The sequence below is a fragment of the Neoarius graeffei genome, chromosome 5, assembly GCF_027579695.1.
Source record: "Neoarius graeffei isolate fNeoGra1 chromosome 5, fNeoGra1.pri, whole genome shotgun sequence".
Classification (NCBI taxonomy): Eukaryota; Metazoa; Chordata; class Actinopteri; order Siluriformes; family Ariidae; genus Neoarius; species Neoarius graeffei.
The window spans coordinates 91,102,701-91,124,415 of NC_083573.1; the positions used below are offsets into that span (position 1 = coordinate 91,102,701).

Below are 21,715 nucleotides of genomic sequence, written 5' to 3' on the forward strand. Positions count from 1 at the left end.
GCATTCGAACTCTGAATTTTTTCTTTATTTTTTATAACATGCCATAATAATTTGGCGTAAGATATAAATATCTACTTTAATTTTTGTACTAATTCCATGCAAGAGTGTCACACCTGTGCACCAGACAGACTCTTGGGTGCGCTCCGGACAGCGCGCGCCAAGCAGACTCTCGCGCACGCCGTAAACAACTCATACCTGCACAGGATTAAGGTGCAATCAGCACGCTTGTACAAAAACTGTGAAAACACACTTACTTTGCGAAGTATTGAGTTGCATTACTGACACATTACCGAGCCGTATTTCCTTGTTTGGGTTCCTGATCCCTTGATTTCCTGTTTCTTTGATTCTGCCAAGTCTACGATAGCCTGTTTGTGTCTCGCTCGACCTATTGCCCGTTTCAGTGTTTTACAATTTTGCATGCCGTTCTGGATTGCTCGTCTTCACTTGCATTAATAATCACACCTTCTGCACTTGTATCTGTCTCCCAACCATCGCTGACAGAATACTTCACACTCCCTGACAAAGAGAAGCACATTCACTTGTTCGCAAGTCATGTTCAGGAACAAACTAATGGCACGGTTGGAGTCTTGTTCTCGGACTCGACTTGAAATTTTTTTAACAACTTGAACTTGAACACTGGGGACTTGAGACTGGACTGAGACTCGAGGTTTTGTGACTCAATTACAACACTGCTTTGAACAAAACACACCTTATTTTTTCTTCCCTTCATGGGTGCATGTGAGGTGGCCGAGGCCGGTTTGGCTCCGTTGCAACAGAATAACCATACGAAAAGAAGTGATCATTTGAAAGAATTTACAATATAGATACTTCGGAGGGCGGCACGGTGGTGTAGTGGTTGGCACTGTCGCCTTACAGCAAGAAGGTCCTGGGTTCGAGCCCAGCATCCGGCAGGGGCCTTTCTGTGCGGAGTTTGCATGTTCTCCCCGTGTCCGCGTGGGTTTCCTCCGGGTGCTCCGGTTTCCCCCACAGTCCAAAGACATGCAGGTTAGGTTAACTGGTGACTCTAAATTGACCGTAGGTGTGAATGTGAGTGTGAATGGTTGTTTGTGTCTATGTGTCAGCCCTGTGATGACCTGGCGACTTGTCCAGGGTGTACCCCGCCTTTCGCCCGTAGTCAGCTGGGATAGGCTCCAGCTTGCCTGCGACCCTGTAAGTGGCTACAGATAATGGATGGACGGATACTTCGGAAAAATACCAATTCCGTGTTACAATTTAAGATTAGTGGCCTCGGATGTGGACAGATTGTTGCGGGTTGTTTTTGGAATATTGTTTGGATTCTGGGAAAGGTGAGGGACCCCTTTAACTTGTAATGATCACAAAGGGCCAATCACAAGTCTGGAATCTTCCAGACTGTTTCAAGAGACTTTTGGTGCATGCAAACATTTGCCCCACTGCAATTCTGACATAGCGAATTAAAGTAAATTTGTCTCTAATCAATTGTTTTAAAATAACCTCTGTTGTGAACAAAGCAGACGTCCTAACTGACTTGCTAAAAGAAATGTAGGGCACCATGAAATGGTGTGGCGTTGTGAAAAACTGGAGACTGAATATCTTTAGCCTCGGTGTATGTAAACTATTGACCAAAACTGCACAACTTGGCACTGAAATGAACTTAAGAAGGATTGTATACCATCAATCTACACAAAATAAGTTGTGACTGCATAAGTATTCACCCCTTATGCTTTTATAATGAGGGTAAATATAAATTTCTCTGTAAATAATTTCAATAAATAATAAAAAACAAAATAAAACATTAAAATAAAAAAAATTAATATTAAATTTTTTTAAATAAATTAAAAATTAGTTCTCTGTAAATAATTTCACAAACTACTTTGACTTTCCTCCCACTTTCATATTATTGAAAGGAGTATTATATATATATATATATATATATATATATATATATATATATATATATATATATATATATATATATATATATATTTTGTGTTGAACTGTCCGATTAGACTTAATATTTTCGACCAGGTCTCTTGATTGTAAAAATATAAAACTGTAACAAACTCGATGGGCTATTTTATGTGGATTCATGGCATATACTCCCAATTACATAAACCCAAAAGTTCATAAAAGGGTGAATACTTACACAAACCACTGTATACTGCTATTCCTACAGCTAACACTAACCCCATCATTAACCTCAGCACCCGCAATGGAAATATGCTGTAAAATGGGTAAAGAGGTAATTATTTTGTTGTCTAAGTGCCTCAGGCTGCACGTGTGGACGGTACGTTCCTGCGTCAGTCTCAGCATGTTGGCAGTCTGTCAGCACTGTGTGTGTTCACTTACCTTGCCTGTAGCACTCGGTCAGCTTCTTCGAGATCCACTGCATGGCCTTGGCTGAGATTTTGGTCCCAAAGTTGCGGTCGAACGGAGATGGAGCGCCTCCCTAAGGAATTGGAGAGAAAGACGGTGTGTTTACATGAACGTTATGTTATATTTCCTCTAGACTTTTTAAAAGAAATAAAATCAGTTCAGTTTGTCTGAAGGAATTATTAATATTTTTCACTCCTACTGACAAAAAAAATCATCATCATCATCATCATCATGTGGAAGCAGGGGGGTATGCTTTTATCTCCTTATGCCGACCAAATATGACATAGTGGCTGGGCCTCCATGAGGAAAACCGCACTGTTAGAAAACCAACAGGTTTAACTTAATACAGGAAAAAATCAAGAGCGCCAAAAGTTTCCTTTTAAAAACCTTTTTACTGATACAGGGCTATGGGTTGGTGTAGACAGTATTATTTAAAAGCCATGGCCTAATGGTTAGAGAAGCAGCTTTGGGACCAAAAGATTGCTGGTTCGATTCCCTAGACCAGCAGGAATGACTGAAGTGCCTTTGAGCAAGGCACCAAACCCCCAACTGCTCCCCAGGCTGCTCTGGGTATGTCGTACATCACTCCGTTTAAGAGTGTCTGCTAAATGCCGTTAATGTAAATGTAATGAAATACCTGACAAAGAGTTACAAATGTGTGTACCTGCTGCATGTGGCCAAGAACATTCTTCCTGCAGTCGAACACGCCTTTACCCTCTTCTGAGTAGAGCTGATAAATGAAATCTGTTGTGTAGTTCTCGTTGCAGTTCTCATTCCTGGAGGAACACGCATATCACACACACACACACAGCACAGTGGAGTGTGAGTGATTAACATCAAGTCTTGAGGTGCCAATCAAAACCACCCCAAAAATATCCTCATGTGATGTGATGTGATCTGAGAGGCTGTTTAAAATATTCAGGCACAAACTGAACACACATCCAGTTCCACTTCTGTTTACAGGGTGACACACATGACTAATCTGACGTTCTAACAGTGTTAATGTTTAATAATGAGAAGGAAAAGAAGGTGCTACCTGAGGACGAGTCCTCTCTGAATGCTGGTCTTCATCTTCTCTGTTAAATGTTCCACGTTAGACTGGGATAGAACACACAACACATTAGTCTATAACTAGAAGTAAAGAATATATTCTACTACATTTTTTATTTCATAAAAATGGAACCTCAAAAAGATCTGCCTCCGGGGGGGGGGGGGGACAAAAAAAAAAAAAAAAAAACCATCCAAATGTCCAGGTCTAAATCACGAACTGTGTAGCATGCTTTCATGTGTGTTTTCAATGATAAATAATGAAAATATTTTGTATTATTCTATCCACGCGCTCTGATTGGCTACTCTACTACTAGGCTATCAGCTCATAAACCATGAGTAGAGAAAAACAAAAATGGTGGAGCGTGTTGCTGAACCAACCGAGGACGAAACAGAAACTCTACTGGAAAACAAAACCTCAAAAATTGTTAAGTATTTAAAAGAAACAGAAATAGCTAAAAGAATATTGCCCCCCCCCCAAAAAAAAAAAAAAAAAAAAAGTCGCCGTCCTACACTCCAGCCCAGTAGGTGGTGGTAATGCACCTTCAAGTTGGTTTGCTAACCACTGAAAAACCATAAATGACACCCCCGCTCCCCACCAAAAACAAGCAACAAAATATGAAAAAACTATTTGATGGTAAGAATGTATTTATTTTTTCAAGAATTATCATTGCATTTTTCACAAACTGCTCCTGTCATTTTGCCGGTTTGTTTACATTCTAAGCGGAAATTTTGTCAGACATTTTGTGTAGTTTTTATTTAACAAATTTGCAAAAAATAAAAATTTCTCAAAATCCAGTGAATGTGGATAGGAGAGAAAAAAAAAAAAAAAAAAAAAAAAAAAAAAAAAGAGTTGTTCCACTCAACCTCCTCATACGTGGCTTATAGCCGACTCAGTGCTGCGCGCCTCATCGGCTATCAGCTCATGTACGACTCGATTTCATGGAATAACTTAACCCTTGTATGGTGTTCGAGTCTGTGGGACCAGTCTTCATTTTTCATCAAAGGAACAATGATATGATTATTTTTTCAAACACAGACTCACTGGCCTTGGCTCATTTTCTGTGAAGAACGTACATCAGAACACATTTTCGATGACCACACACTGTACACCCCCCTACATTTATATTACATACAGGATGTTCGGGTCCACTGGACCCGGGGCTAATAAAAGTGTGTACCTTCACTCTGTCCTCCTCCTGTTAGTGTGTGTTTTGTGTTTCTGCCCCACCGTTCAAGCACCGACACCCATCTGCTCTCACATTCCTGCACATTTTACCCTCTTTCTTGCTGGAACCAAGACAGAGGTTCCTGTAAATTGGGGGCGGGACACAATAAATATAGCTTTTCCAATGTGGTTCCTTATCACAACTGATCAAGATGACCAAAAGATTCTCTGCTCAGATGGACTCGCAAAGGTGTCTCCCGTAACCCGGTATGGAAAGTATGAACCAGAACGGGACGGTACATTACAATAACGTTCACATCACATCACATTATCTCTAGCCGCTTTATCCTGTTCTACAGGGTCGCAGGCAAGCTGGAGCCTATCCCAGCTGACTACGGGCGAAAGGCGGGGTACACCCTGGACAAGTCACCAGGTCATCACAGGGCTGACACATAGACACAGACAACCATTCACACTCACATTCACACCTACGCTCAATTTAGAGTCACCAGTTAACCTAACCTGCATGTCTTTGGACTGTGGGGGAAACCGGAGCACCCGGAGGAAACCCACGCGGACACGGGGAGAACATGCAAACTCCGCACAGAAAGGCCCTCGCCGGCCACGGGGCTCGAACCCAGGACCTTCTTGCTGTGAGGTGACAGCGCTAACCACTACACCACCGTGCCGCCCCTACAATAACGTTATGTTTTCTAAATATTTAGGGGTTTCATACTTAACACTCTGAGGTCCTGGGCCTGTCAGACACACTGTAGCAGTCTGATAAACCTTGATATTTTTTAAGCATTTCATCTAACTAAAAACATCCATGCAAAAGTGACATTCAGAAATATTCTGTAGTTTCAATACTAATTGTAGAAACTTCAGACTACCTTTGTTTTCTCCAAAGCCAATTGCCCTTTCAAATAAATATTGATGAGGTAGGTGTAATTCACCTGTAATCCCCCGTCACTGTCAACAGTCCATTTGTCAAAGACAAAAGACCGTGGCCCTGGCCCCTGTACCTCCCTGCTTGGAAAGTTACTGCAAAGAAAAGAAGCCCTAAAAGCCAAAACTATCACAGTCACAGATTAAATATTCTGGATTCTTCTAAATCTTATAATAAATATGCCCTCTTCAACTGTAAGATACTCAATAAAAATGTTCAATAGCTAATGATCATCCCTGGATTGTGGCTCTCTGCTCTCAGTCCTCATCGCAGTCCTCATCTGGATGCCAAGCATCATAACAGTTCCTGTCAGGTTGAAGGCAAAGGAAAACATCACACATTTTGCACTTCCACAGGGTTTTTGTTTTCCTTCCCTGCAACCTGCAGTACACACAGGCTCTGCGACCATCACCGGCCCTATTCCCATTTGTGTTCAGCTCAATCCCACAAACTGGCTTGTGAGCCTTGCCAACTTTCTTCAGAGGAGCCTTTGGGGCCTCAAAACATAGTGGCACACCACACAGCTGTGCAGTGAGCTCCTCCATGAAATCCCTGTGGCTCAGGCTTTTCTTCTGCATGTTTTGCATGAGTTCTTTGTGGAGGATGAAGGCATTTGTTGCAGTAATGTCCAGGAAGTGAAGAAAAAGCTTCTTGTACTACTTCACAGTTTTGTGCTGTGTAGTACTGGATCAACTGGTCAGACAAGTCCACACCACCCATGAACTTCTTGTACTCTACCACAGGTTTGGGGCATGGAACAGACTGTCTTGACCAGGCACTTCCTCAAAGTTTCTCAGTCGGTATGGAAACAAGTGAACTTTATACTGGTGAAATGGGGCGTGTCCTCACCTCCCCTTGCTACACAATGAGTGAATGACGACACTGTTGTTCCATGCGCTTAACATGTGAATAGCTAATGGGTGTGTCGTTAAGAGGCTGCTGCTGGCTGAAGTACTGAAATTCGTAAAATGTGTTTTTATTCTCTTTACAAAATGCTAAAGTTTGTTTCAAATATATATATATATATATATATATATATATATATATATATATATATATATATATATATATATATATACATATACATACACACACTGGAGATCAAAATTAGAGAACAACTTATAAAAACTTGAATAATTTTGAAATAATACCATCTTCACTGCTCAACAGTTAAATGACATTTTATTGTGTCCATATCATGGTTCAACAACATTTTTTTCACAAAATGACTAAAGGCATTTCACAAAAAAAAATATTTTTCAGAAAACGCACTGATCAAAATTAGAGAACACACTGATCAAAATTAGAGAACAACAATCTGGAACAAAAATCTGAAGGTTACAACAGTCAGCAATTAGTAAGAAGTGTACAGGCCTCTGCTGTGAATGACTTCAGCACATCTGCGGCCACAGGATAGCACTAGTCTCTCACACTGCTCTGGTGTGATTTTGGTCCATTCTTCTTCCAGCCTCCTCCACAGTTCGGTGATTGTAGAGGGTTTCTTGACCATAACTTTGTCACCAAGGATTTTCCAGAGGTTCTCTATTGGGTTGAGATCAGGACTCTGGGCAGGCCATGCCATTAATTCAATGTTTTCACCTTCAAGGAAATTCTTTACCCGTTTTGCTGTGTGACATGGAGCATTGTCCTGCATAAAGACTGCAGGCTGATTGGGCGATGAACGCAAGTAAGGAACCATGTGCTGTTGAAGAAGGTTCTGATACACATTTGCATTCACTCGGCCATGTAGCTGTACAAGAGGCCCAACTCCCGCAGCAGAAAACATGCCCCAAACCATGACACTTCCTCCTCCACCTTTCACTGACTTCTTTACACACTTTGGGTTTAGTCTTTCTCCAATGTGTCGCCGAACATAATGCTTCCCATCAGACCCAAATAAATTAAATTTGCTTTCATCACTGAAGTGAACCCTGGACCAGTTCTCCTCTGGCCACACAACATGCTCCTCAGCAAAGCTCAGTCTAGCTTTTTGATTTTTTTTGCTAATGAGAGGTTTGGTCACTGCAGTGTGGGCCTTCAGTCCAAATGCTCTTAAACAGCGAGCCACTGTATGGCGAGACAGATCCTTACCATGTTCAGCACTGAACTGGCGAGCAATTCCACCTGCAGTATGGAAACGATTACCCATTGACATCCTTCGCAGTGACCTGTCCTCTCTTGCATTTGTCTTCCGTGGACGACCAGCCTTCTTGGGCGACTTGAATGAGTTTGTAGTTTTGTAAAGATTCAATATTCTTGAAATCACAGATTTGGAACAATCAACTTGTCTTGCTATGGCTGATAGGGTCATCCCTTTGGTTTTCATCTGGACAACCTGCTGCCGGAGGCTTTCAGTCACTTTAGAACGACCCACCATCTTGCAAAGTCAATGAAACTGGCAGTTAGAATGCCACTTAAATAGGGGTTGACTGATAATCAAGGAAATTAGCACCATGTGCTAGATTAGCACCATTAAGTGGGAGGCACCTGAAAGTGTTCTCTAATTTTGATCAGTGCATTTTTTGCAAAATGCAGGTTTTTTGTTGAAATGCGTTATCCATTTTGTGAAAAAGTGTTGTTGTAGCATGGTATAGACACAACAAAATGTCCTTAAACTGTTGAGCAGTGAAGATGGTATTATTTCAAAATTATTCAAGTTTTTATAAGTTGTTCTCTAATTTTGATCTCCAGTGTGTATATATATATATATATATATATATATATATATATATATATATATATATATATATATATATGAGTGATTCCACGCTTATGGGTACTGAAATGGGGACATGAACTTATTTTTTTAAAAGTCACCTAAAACCATTTCTTTTTTTTTTACCATCAGGTCACAAAACATGTAATCTTTAATGAATGATATGTTAAAAGATAACTTATGTTTTTATTACATCTCAGAAAATTAAAGTGATCTTTTAACATATCATTCATTAAAGATTACATGTTTTGTGACCTGATGGTAAAAAAAGAAATGGTTTTAGGTGAATTTTTAAAAATAAGTTCATGTCCCCATTTCAGTACCCATAAGCGTGGAATCACTCATTCATATATGGTGTTACTTCAATGTTTCTAGCACAAAAACTCACAGAGCTTTAGATGCGTGTTTACTAACAGTCCTAAAAGTCCCCTGTGGGGGGTCGGCGACCTGAGTGTGTTAACATCTTGTACTCACACGCATCACTGTCATGTATTCTTTGATTATCCAGTATTATTATATCCCGTCACATTGTATTAACGTTATATTCACGTTATTTTCAATCGAAATTGATCTAAAAGCCCGGAATGCCAATTACAGAATATACGTCGGCGTGACGTCACAAAGAAATCCCGTGTGGCAGAACGAGCGCCATCCTGTTGGGACGGGTTCTCACTGGATAGTTGTCTCCACTTTTAACTGTCATGATGGAGATGTTGATATGTTAGACAGTGGAGGAGGCAACTATCTCAGGTTAACGTGTTTAAGAAGTGTGGCTCGGTTTGCAAGACCAGTGTCATGAATGTCACTAGTTTTGAAATTTGTAGATGTTCAGTCCCAACTTGATACTAATTCCTGTGCTGTATTTGCCATAGCAAACTGTCAGTATTTTACATGGCACTGACCCATGTACTGTCGAGTATGATGTTACAGTGCCTTGAAAAAGTATTCATACCCCTTGAACTTTTTCACATTTTTCCACCTTACAACCACGAACTTAAAAGTTTCTTATTGAGATTTTATGTGATAGACCAACACAGAGTAGCACATAATTGTGAAGTGAAACGAAAATGATAAATGGTCTTCAAAAATTTAAACAAATGAAAATCTGAAAAAATGTGGTGTGCATTAGTATTCAGCCCCCCTGCGTCAATACTTTGTAGAGGCACCTTTTGCTGCAATTACAGCTGCAAGTCTTTTGTGGTATGTCTCTACCAGCTTTGCACATCTAGACACTGAAATTGTTGCTCATTCTTCTTTGCAAAATAGCTCAAGCTCAGCCAGATTGGATGGAGAGCGTCTGTGAACAGCAATTTTCAAGTCTTGCCACAGATGCTCAATAGGTCTGGACTTTGACTGGGCCATTCTAACACATGAATATTCTTTGATCTAAACCATTCCATTGTAGCTCTGGCTGTATGTTTAGGGTCATTGTCTTGCTGGAAGGTGAATCTCCTTCCCAGTCTCAAGTCTTTTGCAGCCTCCAACAGGTTTTCTTCCAGGATTGCCCTGTATTTAGCTCCATCCATCTTCCCATCAACTCTGACCAGCTTCCCTGTCCCTGCTGAAGAAAAGCATCCCCATAGCATGATGCTGCCACCATCATGTTTCACAGTGGGGATGGTGTGTGCAGGGTGTTGAGCAGCGTTAGTTTTCCGCCACACATAGCGCTTTGCATTTCGGCCAAAAAGTTCAACTTTGGTCTCATCTGACCAAAGCACCTTCTTCCACATGTTTGCTGTGTCCCCTACATGGCTTCTTATGCCTGTCTTTCAACAATGGCTTTCTTCTTGCCACTCTTCCAAAAAGGCCAGATTTGTGGAGTGTACGACTTATAGTTGTCCTGTGCACAGATTCTCCCACCTGAGCTGTGGATTTCTGCAGCTCCTCCAGAGTGACCATGGGCCTCTTGGCTGCTTCTCTGACCAGTGCTCTCCTTGCTCGCTCTGTCAGTTTAGGTGGACGGCCATGTCTTGGTAGGTTTGCAGTTGTGCCATACTTTTTCCATTTTTGAATGATGGATTGAACAGTGCTTCTGGAGATGTTCAGAGCTTGGGATTTCTTTTAATAGCCTAACCCTGCTTTAAACTTCTCCAGAACTTTATCCCTGACCTGTCTGGTGAGTTCTTTGGTCTTCATGATGCTGTTTGTTCTTCAGTGTTCTCTAACAAACCACTGAGGCCTTCACAGAACAAGTGTATTTATGCTGAGAGTAAATTACACACAGTAGGACTCTATTAACTAATTAGATGACTTCTGAAGGCAATTGATTGCACTGGATTGTATTTAGAGGTATCAGAGTACAGGGGGCTGAATACTAATGCACACCACATTTTTCAGATTTTTATTTGTTTAAAATTTTGAAGACCATTTATCATTTTCGTTTCACTTCACAATTATGTGCTACTCTGTTGGTCTATCACATAAAATCTCAATAAAAAACTTTTAAGTTCGTGGTTGTAAGGTGGAAAAACGTGAAAAAGTTCAAGGGGTATGAATATTTTTTCAAGGCACTGTAGTAGGGTCATGAGAGAGCGCTTGTTATATATGGGACGGAACAGCATATACAAACCCGGAAGGCAATTATTTATTTGTTTATTATTTACCAACTGGGAGGCCCGCATCATGAAATACCGTGACCAAGGTCTTGAAAATACTGACCGAGGCCCATAGAGCTCAGTCAGTATTTTCAAGACCTCGGTCACGGTATTTGACGATACGGACAGACCTTAAGCTGGTAAATAATATATGTATTTTTTTCTTTACCAAATTCGAACAGAAAATGAGAGCGCCAAAAGGGAAACCATATTTAGAACAAACCTGCTACAAGCTCGTTTTCGGCTTTCTCCTGAAATGTTTTCTTTTGTTTCGTCTTCCTCAGGGTAGTAAAACTCGCTTTCGCTGTGAACACCGTCGTTATTGCTATCCATGCTGTAAAATTAATGCTATTATACTGAGAAATGTGAAAATAAATGTTGACAAAAAATTGCTACTATGTTTGTTGTTGTTGTGAACGAGCGAGTCGCCAAAGGTCTGTAACCGGGGTTCGGATCGTAGGATTTCGGACCGCTCGCGATCCAATCAGAGCGCACGATTTGATGGAAACCAGATCACGAAAAAAATAAAAGAAAATGCGTGACGGTACTGTTCCGTCCTGTTCCGGGTTATGGGACATGCACCTTGCAAATGATTTTGGAAGAGAGAGGAGCTTTTGATGATGTAGAGGAAGACGTTTCAGAACGTGAGGATCATATTTCTGAAAATTCAGAGTCTGACAGTGACTTTGAAGAAGAGGATGAGACGGAGCATCAGCTGGTCCCAAAACGAAGACGAGCATGGGGATGATGTGTTGTACAGACTGACATGGTTACTGTACGTGTTCAGTTTGTGTTGTGTAAACTGAACTGAATGGATTAAATTTCTAACGAAATTCAAAGAAATAAAAATCAGTTATGAAAAACCTTGCTTCATTTGTAAATTTGAAGATAAACATCTATTTTCCACTCATATCTTGACTAATTGATTATTTTTGTAAAATTACATTTTATTAAAAAACAAACAAAAAACGAGTCCCTGGTGAAAAATAAATGTGCTGAGTGTACTAAAACTTAGCATACTTTTGTGTACTTGAAGCCACACTAATCATCAATATACTTCAAGTGTGTTTATTACCCTGTCCACACTAGGGATTTTGTACCGATACGAAACTACTTTCGTACCGCAACACCTGTCCACACTAGCAACTATAGCGGTACTGTAGCGGTATAACTGTATCGGTATGAAACCCACAAATGTATGGGTTTCGTACCGGTACAGTATCAGTACTGTAGTGCTTCACTGTAGTGTGGACAGATGAAGCGGTTCTGTATCGATACAAATATAATGCGCATGCGCAAAGTCACACAACTCAATCAATGTCTTCGCTGAATAAAATAGTGAAGTACGGAGATTCGTTTGTTTCTTTCTCAACTGCCTCGCACGTTTTATACGATTCGACTGAATAAATGACCACCAGAAATACAGACTGTACACTGACAACAAAAAGCACACACACGTTGTTTCATCCGTACGGAAGCTGAGAGAGGCCCTTCATATAATCCTTTTTTTTTTTTTTCAATTCACCTTGTTATCCCGAGATAACGACATAATTAATTCAGGATCTCGACAAAACAACACAACTAATTCGAGATCTCGAGAAAACAAAACCGTTTTTTTCGAGATCTCGAGAAAAAACAAAATTATTTCATGATCTCGAGTAAACAGCTGAGAAATGGTTCATTCAGGTGCGCCAAGAGACTTGTGATATGCTGACTTTGGGGCTATTTCTCATTCTGTATAGACGCAACTTTGGTCATTAGAATGTCTGGAATAATCGATCACCTAATAAGGCAATATTTTGATCAGGGGTTGACACAGGGAGAGATTGCATTAAGTCTTTTAATAAGGGATCATTTCAAAATTAGTCCGCGGCACCTCCGCAGAAGACTGGCCCGGCTTCGTCTCTACCGACGGAGATACAGTGATCCAGCTGAGATCATGAAATAATTGTTTTGTTTTCTCGAGATCACGGAATAACGGATGCCATATATTCTCGGAAGGAAGTTACTCGGTAACCACGGAAACATTTCGCGCACGCGCATTTCAACTACCGTGAAAGAAAACCGCAAACATTTCTTGCTAGTGTGGACAGATGCACTAAACTGTACCGGTATACTTTGTATCGATACAGTTATACCACTTTCGTACCAGTACAAGTGTGAACACAGCATATGATTAGTTAACTTGAGGCATGCTATTTTGGAACAACTAATTTTGTACTAAATATATTTTAATTGTATTTAAATTGTAGAAAAGTGCAACTTGAAGTGTATTTTGTGTACTTTTGTGCGCTAAATTACACAACTTTCACTTAAAGTATATTTTAGTATAATATAATAGTATAATTTTAAAGTGTGTTAAAAAAGTGTTAGCGTGAAAGCATGATGTTAGTATACTTTTTATATATTTACAAAAAGTACAATTTGTGTAAGTACACTTTCAATATACTATTGAAAATATGAATATACTTTAAAGTACATTTATTTTTTTCACCAGGGGTAGCATTTTTTTTTTTTTTAATAAATGTAATCTAACAAAAGGTAAAGGGCAAATATTAACCATATCTGATGTTTATGTTGCTTGTAATTGGGGTGAAGTAAACATCTTAAGTATTTAATGTAAAATTGTTTGATTGTGTTGAATTTAAAGCACCAAAATGCAGCGGGTCCACCAGACCCACCAACACTGGCTGAGTAACGAAAATACGAACACCACACAAGGGTTAATTATAAATGCATTCAAATACTAAATGAGTCAACATTAGCAGTAACAGTACACCATGTGTGATGCCACTGAACACCTAAATATTTCTCTTTTTGTATGTTGTCATCAACCAGTTGGACTTCCTGCCTTCAAGTTCTCCTCAGAAGTGTGTACCCGAGTACATAGATGAAGATTACGAAGTGGTGCGAGTTCAAGTGGTTTTAGCCGGTGTGGAGAAATACTCTAGTTTTTTTTTTTTTTTTTTAATTTTGCCTTACAGAAAGAAATCGAAACTACAGCTGTACTGGACTGTTAACATGCAAAGTTACCACTTAAATTACTTTCTGCTGGAGGCTTCACATTCATTCCAGCAGCCAGCATGACTTTTTATAATCGATATGGTCCCAATTTGAAAAGTTGGCGCTTGTCTTATTATAAAAAAAACAAAAAAAAAAAAACAAAAAAAAAACCCCAACACACACAGTTCTCGAATTGTAAATACAACATCGTTGCGGTGTTCAAACACACACAATGATATTTCTAACAGGATTTGAGTTAAGTGAGTCTGACGTAAAGAAAACCATTTTAAGTCTTTCCTTGTCGTGTTTGAGGTAAGATTTATCCACGAGTATTATAAATTCAAAGGAAAATAATATCAACCCCCTTTTTTTTTTTTTAATAAAAACATGCTCTGTTTGTATGATGGAGTCTTCTTTCACACCCAGACACACACTGGGTTCTAAGGTATCTATTTTTTTTTAATAAATAATTACAAAAGCGTAAAGTTCTGTAATACAAGAGGAATAAAACTCTTTGAGGTGGTAACAGTAACTCTGCTTCATCCTTGGCTGCATCATATCACTGATTATTTTCCTAGTGTTTTATTTCTTCCCCATCACACCATGTTAACTGATGACTAACACCAGACTCGTGTTCATTCCTGCTGCTATGGCTCCAGTGCATTATCCGGATGAAATAAAACACAGGGTTGTTTCGGGCGCTGGGCGTGTATGATGTGTACCTGTAGGTCTCGGATGTCGAAGGGCTCTTCATAAATGTAAGCGGCGTCAGCACCCGCTGCCAGACCGCCCACGCTGGCCAGGTAACCACAGTACCCTCCCATCGTTTCAATGATGAACACACGCCGCTTCGTCCCGCTGGCTGACTGCTTGATACGGTCACATGTCTGAGCGCACACACACACACCAGTCAGACATACTGAACACATTGCAGTAACACTCCCTGTTCTCAGAACTCTAATGGAAATGCAGTACTCACTACTGAAGAACACTGATGGAAATATCTTCCTTTAATAAGAACATCCTTTAAAAAGATTTCATTTTTGTTCACTGTAATTGTAAATAGATTTCACCTCAGCACTGTGTGCATATAGTGCCCTCCACAATTATTGGCACCCCTAGCTTCATCTCACACTGAAGGAATGAGAAAAATCCAACCTTTAATTTAAAAAAAATTTATATATATTTTTTTTTTTTAAATTCCCCTCATTGTTTCAGTGTGAGACAACATGACTTCCCCATAATCATGGAGGGAACAATAAATATATTCTTTTCTTGAGATTTACTTTACATTAGTTGTTGATTCTCATGCCATCATTCATGCCACCTCTGATCATCATAGGTTTTTTTTCCTCCTTTTTAGATTTTTTTTTTGTCTTTGATCTCATACATTTGTTATTAGATTTTTTTTTTTTTAATCTTTGATAATCGGACATTTGTTTCTAGAATTTTGGTCGTTGATCATCATAATATATATTTAAGGTTTTTTTTTTAAAGAATTTTTATCACTATACATTTGTTTTTTGATTTTTTAAAAAATTGTCTTTTTGATCAACATTCATATTTGTTTAGAATTTTTTTTTTTTAATCTTTGATAATCGGACATTTGTTTTGAGATTTTATTTTATTTTTGTCTTCGATCACCATACATATTTGTTTTTAGAATTTTGCTTTGAATTTCTCTTTGATCATTCATATATTTGCTTTTAGTGGATTTTTTTTCCCCCAATCTTTCAGCATCATGTGTTTCTAGAATTTGGTTTAGAATTTTGGTCTTTGATCATCATACATTTGTTTTTAGATTTTTAAAAATATTTGTCTTTGATCACCATACATATTTGTTTTTATAATTTTGCTTAGAATTTATCTTTGATCAACATTCATATATTTGTTTAGACTTTTAATCGTACATTTGTCACTAGAATTTTGTTTACAATTTGTCTGATCATACATTTTAGATTTTCTAAAAATGTTGTCTTTGATCACCATACATTTGTTTTTAGAATTTTGCTTTTTTACTTTTAATTTCTTTGATCATTAATTTTTATTTAATCTTTGAGAATCATATTTGTTTTGACTTTTTGTCTTTGATCATCATACATTTATTAGATTTTTTTAAATCATCAAATATTTGTTTTTAGAATTTTGCTTAGAATTTATCTTTGATCAACATTCATACTTGTTTAGACTTTTTTAATCTGAGAATCACACATTTGTTTCTCGAATTTTGTTTAGAATTTGTCTTTGATCATACATTTGTTTTGAGGTTTTTTTTATTTTTGTCTTCAATCGCCATACATATTTTTTTTTTTAGAATTTTGCTTTTTTGATTTGAATTCATCTTTGATCATTCATATATTTGTTTTTTATTTTTATTAATCTTTGAGCATCATATATTTGTTTCTAGAATTTTGTTTAGAATTTTTTTGCCTTTGAACATCACACATTTGTTTTTAGATTTTTTTTTTTTTGGTCTTTGTTCATATATTTTACAGTCTACAATTTACTATATAATAAAAGGTCAGGTATTTTTAAAAAATTAAAATGAAGGTGAGATAAAAATTTCCAAACTGACTAATTAATTTAAATAACTGATGATTTTCAATATTTAGTAAAATAACTCCAAGTTTATTTGCAGCACTATTATCTGGAGTTAAACTCCCTCCCAGTGGCAGAGCTGGTGTATACAAGGGTGAAACCTTTTCATGTATAAATGATTTTCTAGTAAGAATGAGGCAGTGTTTTCTCTCTTACCTCCACGATGGCATTAAGGGCAGTGTCTGCCCCGATACTAAGGTCAGTGCCAGGCACATTGTTACTAATGGTAGCAGGCAGCATACACAGCGGGATGCAAAACTCCTCAAAGTGGTTGCGAGCCTCATAGAGCTGCAGCAGACACTCAAGCGCCTGAGATGACCCCATGCGTGCACACACACACACACACACACACACACACACACACAGAGAGCAGATTGCAGGGCACACGTCAGACCAGCTGAGGCGCATTCTGGTGCAGGAGTGGACCCTGTCGATCACACGCTGACTGTGTGATAGCAACACCGGCTTCCCATTGGCCAGGAGAGAGAGAGAGGGAGGGGGGCAAAAACATCATGCATGCACATGGTTTGGTGCGCGCGCGCGCACACACACACACACACACACACACACACACACACACGAGTGCACACTGTGAGGTGGAATCGCGTGATGTCAAAAGATGGATCGGTGTGGGAAAACACACAAACCACCAAGCACTTGTTGCCATGACAACAGCAGCAGGAGGACTGGAGAGCACAAAACAGTGTTTGTGTTGATCTATCGATCCCCTTTTGCCAATCTATATTTAATTCTGCTCAACTGGAAATTGTGTTCTTTGACACTGCAATCATGTCAAAACATTTTTTTTCCCCTAATCTAAAAAAAAAAACCAAACAAAAAAAAAAAAAAAACCTAAATGTCTTTTTAAATCGCAGCCATGACTCAGCTCAATTATTTATGCAAATACTTGCTGTGTGTCAGGGCTTGATTACAAATTAAGAGCTGAAAATTAAAACTCAATCAGGAATTTGGCAGGCTTCCTGCGGTGTGATGAGGTTAATCGACACCGTTTACATTACTGAGGTGTTCGCTCGGCCCCGTCCTGATCCTAAGTACATTAAAGGTGAATTAGGAGTAAGTGCTCTGTGGATTGAGGTAAACGAGGGACCAGGTTGAATTCCTCTCTGAAGGTCTGTGCTGCAATTCATACTTGGGGGGTGAAATCGGCTCTCGAATGAGACTCAACGTGGTGCGTTTACAGTCAAGGTACAAGACGGCATGCATGAACCCAGCAGCGTGCCTTCATGCCTCACCACCACCAGCACCACTTACCTGTGAGCGACCAGTTCGCATTTGAGTTTACCAGCCTGCAGTCTCCAACAGCACCTAAATCTCTGTTACTGCTGCACTTATGGTTTAAAGCTCAGTCACGGCTAATGGCTTTACGATTAGTGCCGGCTCACGCTAACGATCAGCAGGCTGTTATGGTTCAATAAATCAGCATGGAGTGTGAAATTTAGCATGCGTTTATGAAAGATGAATAGAATCCTGCTATTAATGCCCATCATTTAAAATCACACCATCTACTAATCCTGCGTGTTCGGAGATCAGAACAGAGATCCGCACTTCATGATAATACAAGGTCACGTTTTAATACCGGCCAAGACGCCCATAAAATCGTAAATATGACAGGTGGCACCACCATCTTGACAACTTTTATACACACCCACCTGGGGAACATTGTATACGAGTTTGATCGAAATCCGATCAATCCTGTAGGGGGAGTAGCGATTTTTGTAAATTGTGGATGGATGACGACGATGGAGGATACGTGATCGCATTTTAAATAAATAATAAAAAATATATACAATTTAAAAAAAAAAAACACCACATTGTGTATATTAGCTTTCCATCCATCAGCCAAATCATATCCAATTTCAACGAATGAATAGACATTTATTCATAATTTTAACGAGCCTACGCTAGAATTACACTTCGATAGACCATTAAAGTCCGAGTCTATAACCAAGAACTGTGTTTTATTTTGAGAATTTAGCATTTTACATTCATTTATTTGGCTAATGCTTTAATTCAATTCAGTGACTGAGAGGATATGATCCAGGTGCTGGAATTAAACTCACAACCTACTGGTTCTAGTTCAGATCCTTATCTACCATTACCAAAAGCAAATCTGCCATGAAAAAAATAAAAATAAAAAAACCCACGAGTCCAGTAGTGACCAGGTGACTCTACTGGACCGTCTTTTGCCACGGACACAATATGCAGATACTGCAGTTTGCCTTTGCGCGGTAGAAATATAAAACAAAACATTAGGTATTTAAAGGAACAGTCCACCGTACTTCCATAATGAAATATGCTCTTATCTGAATTGAGACGAGCTGCTCCGTACCTCTCCGAGCTTTGCGCGACCTCCCAGTCAGTCAGACGCGCTGTCACTCCTGTTAGCAATGTGGCTAGGCTCAGCATGGCCAACGGTATTTTTTGGGGGCTGTAGTTAGATGCGACCAAACTCTTCCGCGTTTTTCCTGTTTACATAGGTTTATATGACCAGTGACATGAAACAAGTTCAGTTACACAAATTGAAACGTAGCGATTTTCTATGCTATGGAAAGTCCGCACTATAACGACAGGCGTACTAACACCTTCTGCGCGCTTCGGCAGCGCATTGATACGGAGCTCAGATATCGAAGCGCGCAGAAGGTGTTAGTACGCCTGTCATTATAGTGCGGACTTTCCATAGCATAGAAAATCGCTACGTTTCAATTTGTGTAACTGAACTTGTTTCATATCACTGGTCATATAAACCTATGTAAACAGGAAAAACGCGGAAGAGTTTGGTCGCATCTAACTACAGCCCCAAAAAATACCATTGGCCATACTGAGCCTAGCTACATTGCTAACAGGAGTGACAGCACGTCTGACTGCGTCTGACTGACTGGGAGGTCGCGCAAAGCTCGGAGAGGTACGGAGCAGCTCGTCTCAATTCAGATAAGAGCATATTTCATTATGGAAGTACGGTGGACTGTTCCTTTAATGGAATGTAAAGGAAAACGCCAACTTTAAACATATTTAATATCTTTATTAGGCATGTAACGATATATTGTGGCAATAAATCACGATACCAATTTATGGCGATTCAAATTGATGAAACTGCGATTATTATCAGGTTTGTGGAATCTTTTAGTTTTTCCTAGCTGTAATTGTATCGTTTACACAGCAGAGAGTGCAATAACGTAGAATAGCGGGAACACACGCAATTTCACCGTAGGCAGGAACATTACAGCTCTAATGCCGTGAACACGCACAAAACAGATCTAAAATGTGAGAGAGCTGTTGCGGGATTGACTGTACAAATATTTAACAAGAAATCCGAGCTCTCTTTTCACAGACCGCTGAAAGATAAAGAAAAGAGGGAAAAAAATGAGGTATTACAAAACGTTCATAAAAGTTTATGAAAAGGCCAATTTGTTATTAACCTTTTTTTTTTTTTAAAATACGTGTGTTCTATTTTACGCCAACCTTCACAAACATGGGTAAATATTTGTTCGTTATTAAGAAAACAAAGGGGATTTTACAACACGAATATTTAAGTTGATAAAGAATAGGAAAATAAATGTTGCAATTTTTGGATAAAATTTTCATACATCATTGGAAAATTGAATTGTGAACAAAATCAAATCGTGATTAGGGTGAATCATTACATGCCGAACCTTTATACTTAATTATTTTACATACAGGACACTTTTTCGATGGAATAAAAACGTGTTCTATTCCCTTCCATCAGGTTCCATTCATTTGGTTTGATAGCATGCAATATTGTTAGCATATCGCTTATCCTACGTACATTGTCACTCTACCCAGTGGAGAATGAGCGTTGAATATGGTTTACGATATTGCATGGTTGTCAAGACAACATGATGTCACATGTCGGAGACATAAAACTTCCGTGCTAGCGAGCAACTGGGACAATTTGTAAACAAACATGGCCGCCAGGTCTGCTTCATTAATTATGGAAGATTTTGAGAGAATTTTGAAAGAGAAAAAGACACGTTGAACAGCCGACAGGAATGCGTATGTATAATAATAATACTGTAATAATAATAATAATAATAATAATATTGACTGGCTTTTTCTGTGGTATATCGGATATATTCCATTCAGTTAGCATGATATCGAACTCATCTTTGACTTGTATCTGATATACCACTTGATGCCAGCCAATATTATTTACAACCCCGATTCCAAAAAAGTTGGGACAAAAGTACAAATTGTAAATAAAAATGGAATGCAACAATGTGGAAGTTTCAAAATTCCATATTTTATTCAGAATAGAACATAGATGACATATCAAATGTTTAAACTGAGAAAATGTATCATTTAAAGAGAAAAATTAGGTGATTTTAAATTTCATGACAACAACACATCTCAAAAAAGTTGGGACAAGGCCATGTTTCCCACTGTGAGACATCCCCTTTTCTCTTTACAACAGTCTGTAAACGTCTGGGGACTGAGGAGACAAGTTGCTCAAGTTTAGGGATAGGAATGTTAACCCATTCTTGTCTAATGTAGGATTCTAGTTGCTCAACTGTCTTAGGTCTTTTTTTGTTGTATCTTCCGTTTTATGATGCGCCAAATGTTTTCTATGGGTGAAAGATCTGGACTGCAGGCTGGCCAGTTCAGTACCCGGACCCTTCTTCTACGCAGCCATGATGCTGTAATTGATGCAGTATGTGGTTTGGCATTGTCATGTTGGAAAATGCAAGGTCTTCCCTGAAAGAGACGTCGTCTGGATGGGAGCATATGTTGCTCTAGAACCTGGATATACCTTTCAGCATTGATGGTGTCTTTCCAGATGTGTAAGCTGCCCATGCCACACGCACTAATGCAACCCCATACCATCAGAGATGCAGGCTTCTGAACCGAGCGCTGATAACTTGGGTCGTCCTTCTCCTCTTTAGTCCGAATGACACGGCGTCCCTGATTTCCATAAAGAACTTCAAATTTTGATTTGTCTGACCACAGAACAGTTTTCCACTTTGCCACAGTCCATTTTAAATGAGCCTTGGCCCAGAGAAGACGTCTGCGCTTCTGGATCATGTTTAGATACGGCTTCTTCTTTGAACTATAGAGTTGTAGCTGGCAACGGCGGATGGCACGGTGAATTGTGTTCACAGATAATGTTCTCTGGAAATATTCCTGAGCCCATTTTGTGATTTCCAATACAGAAGCATGCCTGTATGTGATGCAGTGCCGCCTAAGGGCCCGAAGATCACGGGCACCCAGTATGGTTTTCCGGCCTTGACCCTTACGCACAGAGATTCTTC

General features: G+C 39.2%; 1 protein-coding gene across 5 annotated transcripts in view; it reads right to left on the reverse strand.

Annotated features, from left to right (window-relative positions):
- The window catches only part of pfkpa (phosphofructokinase, platelet a), a 132,907-nt gene that overhangs the window by 14,053 nt on the left and 97,139 nt on the right, over positions 1-21,715 (reverse strand). For 3 of the 5 annotated variants that reach the window (XM_060922516.1, XM_060922520.1, XM_060922518.1), the window contains 5 exons: positions 16,587-16,739; positions 14,555-14,719; positions 3,392-3,453; positions 3,020-3,131; positions 2,329-2,428 (listed from right to left, as the gene is read on the reverse strand). In XM_060922516.1, the coding sequence (XP_060778499.1) occupies positions 2,329-2,428; positions 3,020-3,131; positions 3,392-3,453; positions 14,555-14,719; positions 16,587-16,739 (592 nt within the window). The remainder of the gene's footprint in view (positions 1-2,328; positions 2,429-3,019; positions 3,132-3,391; positions 3,454-14,554; positions 14,720-16,586; positions 16,740-21,715) is intronic. The other 2 variants (XM_060922517.1, XM_060922519.1) reach the window with 1 other exon arrangement.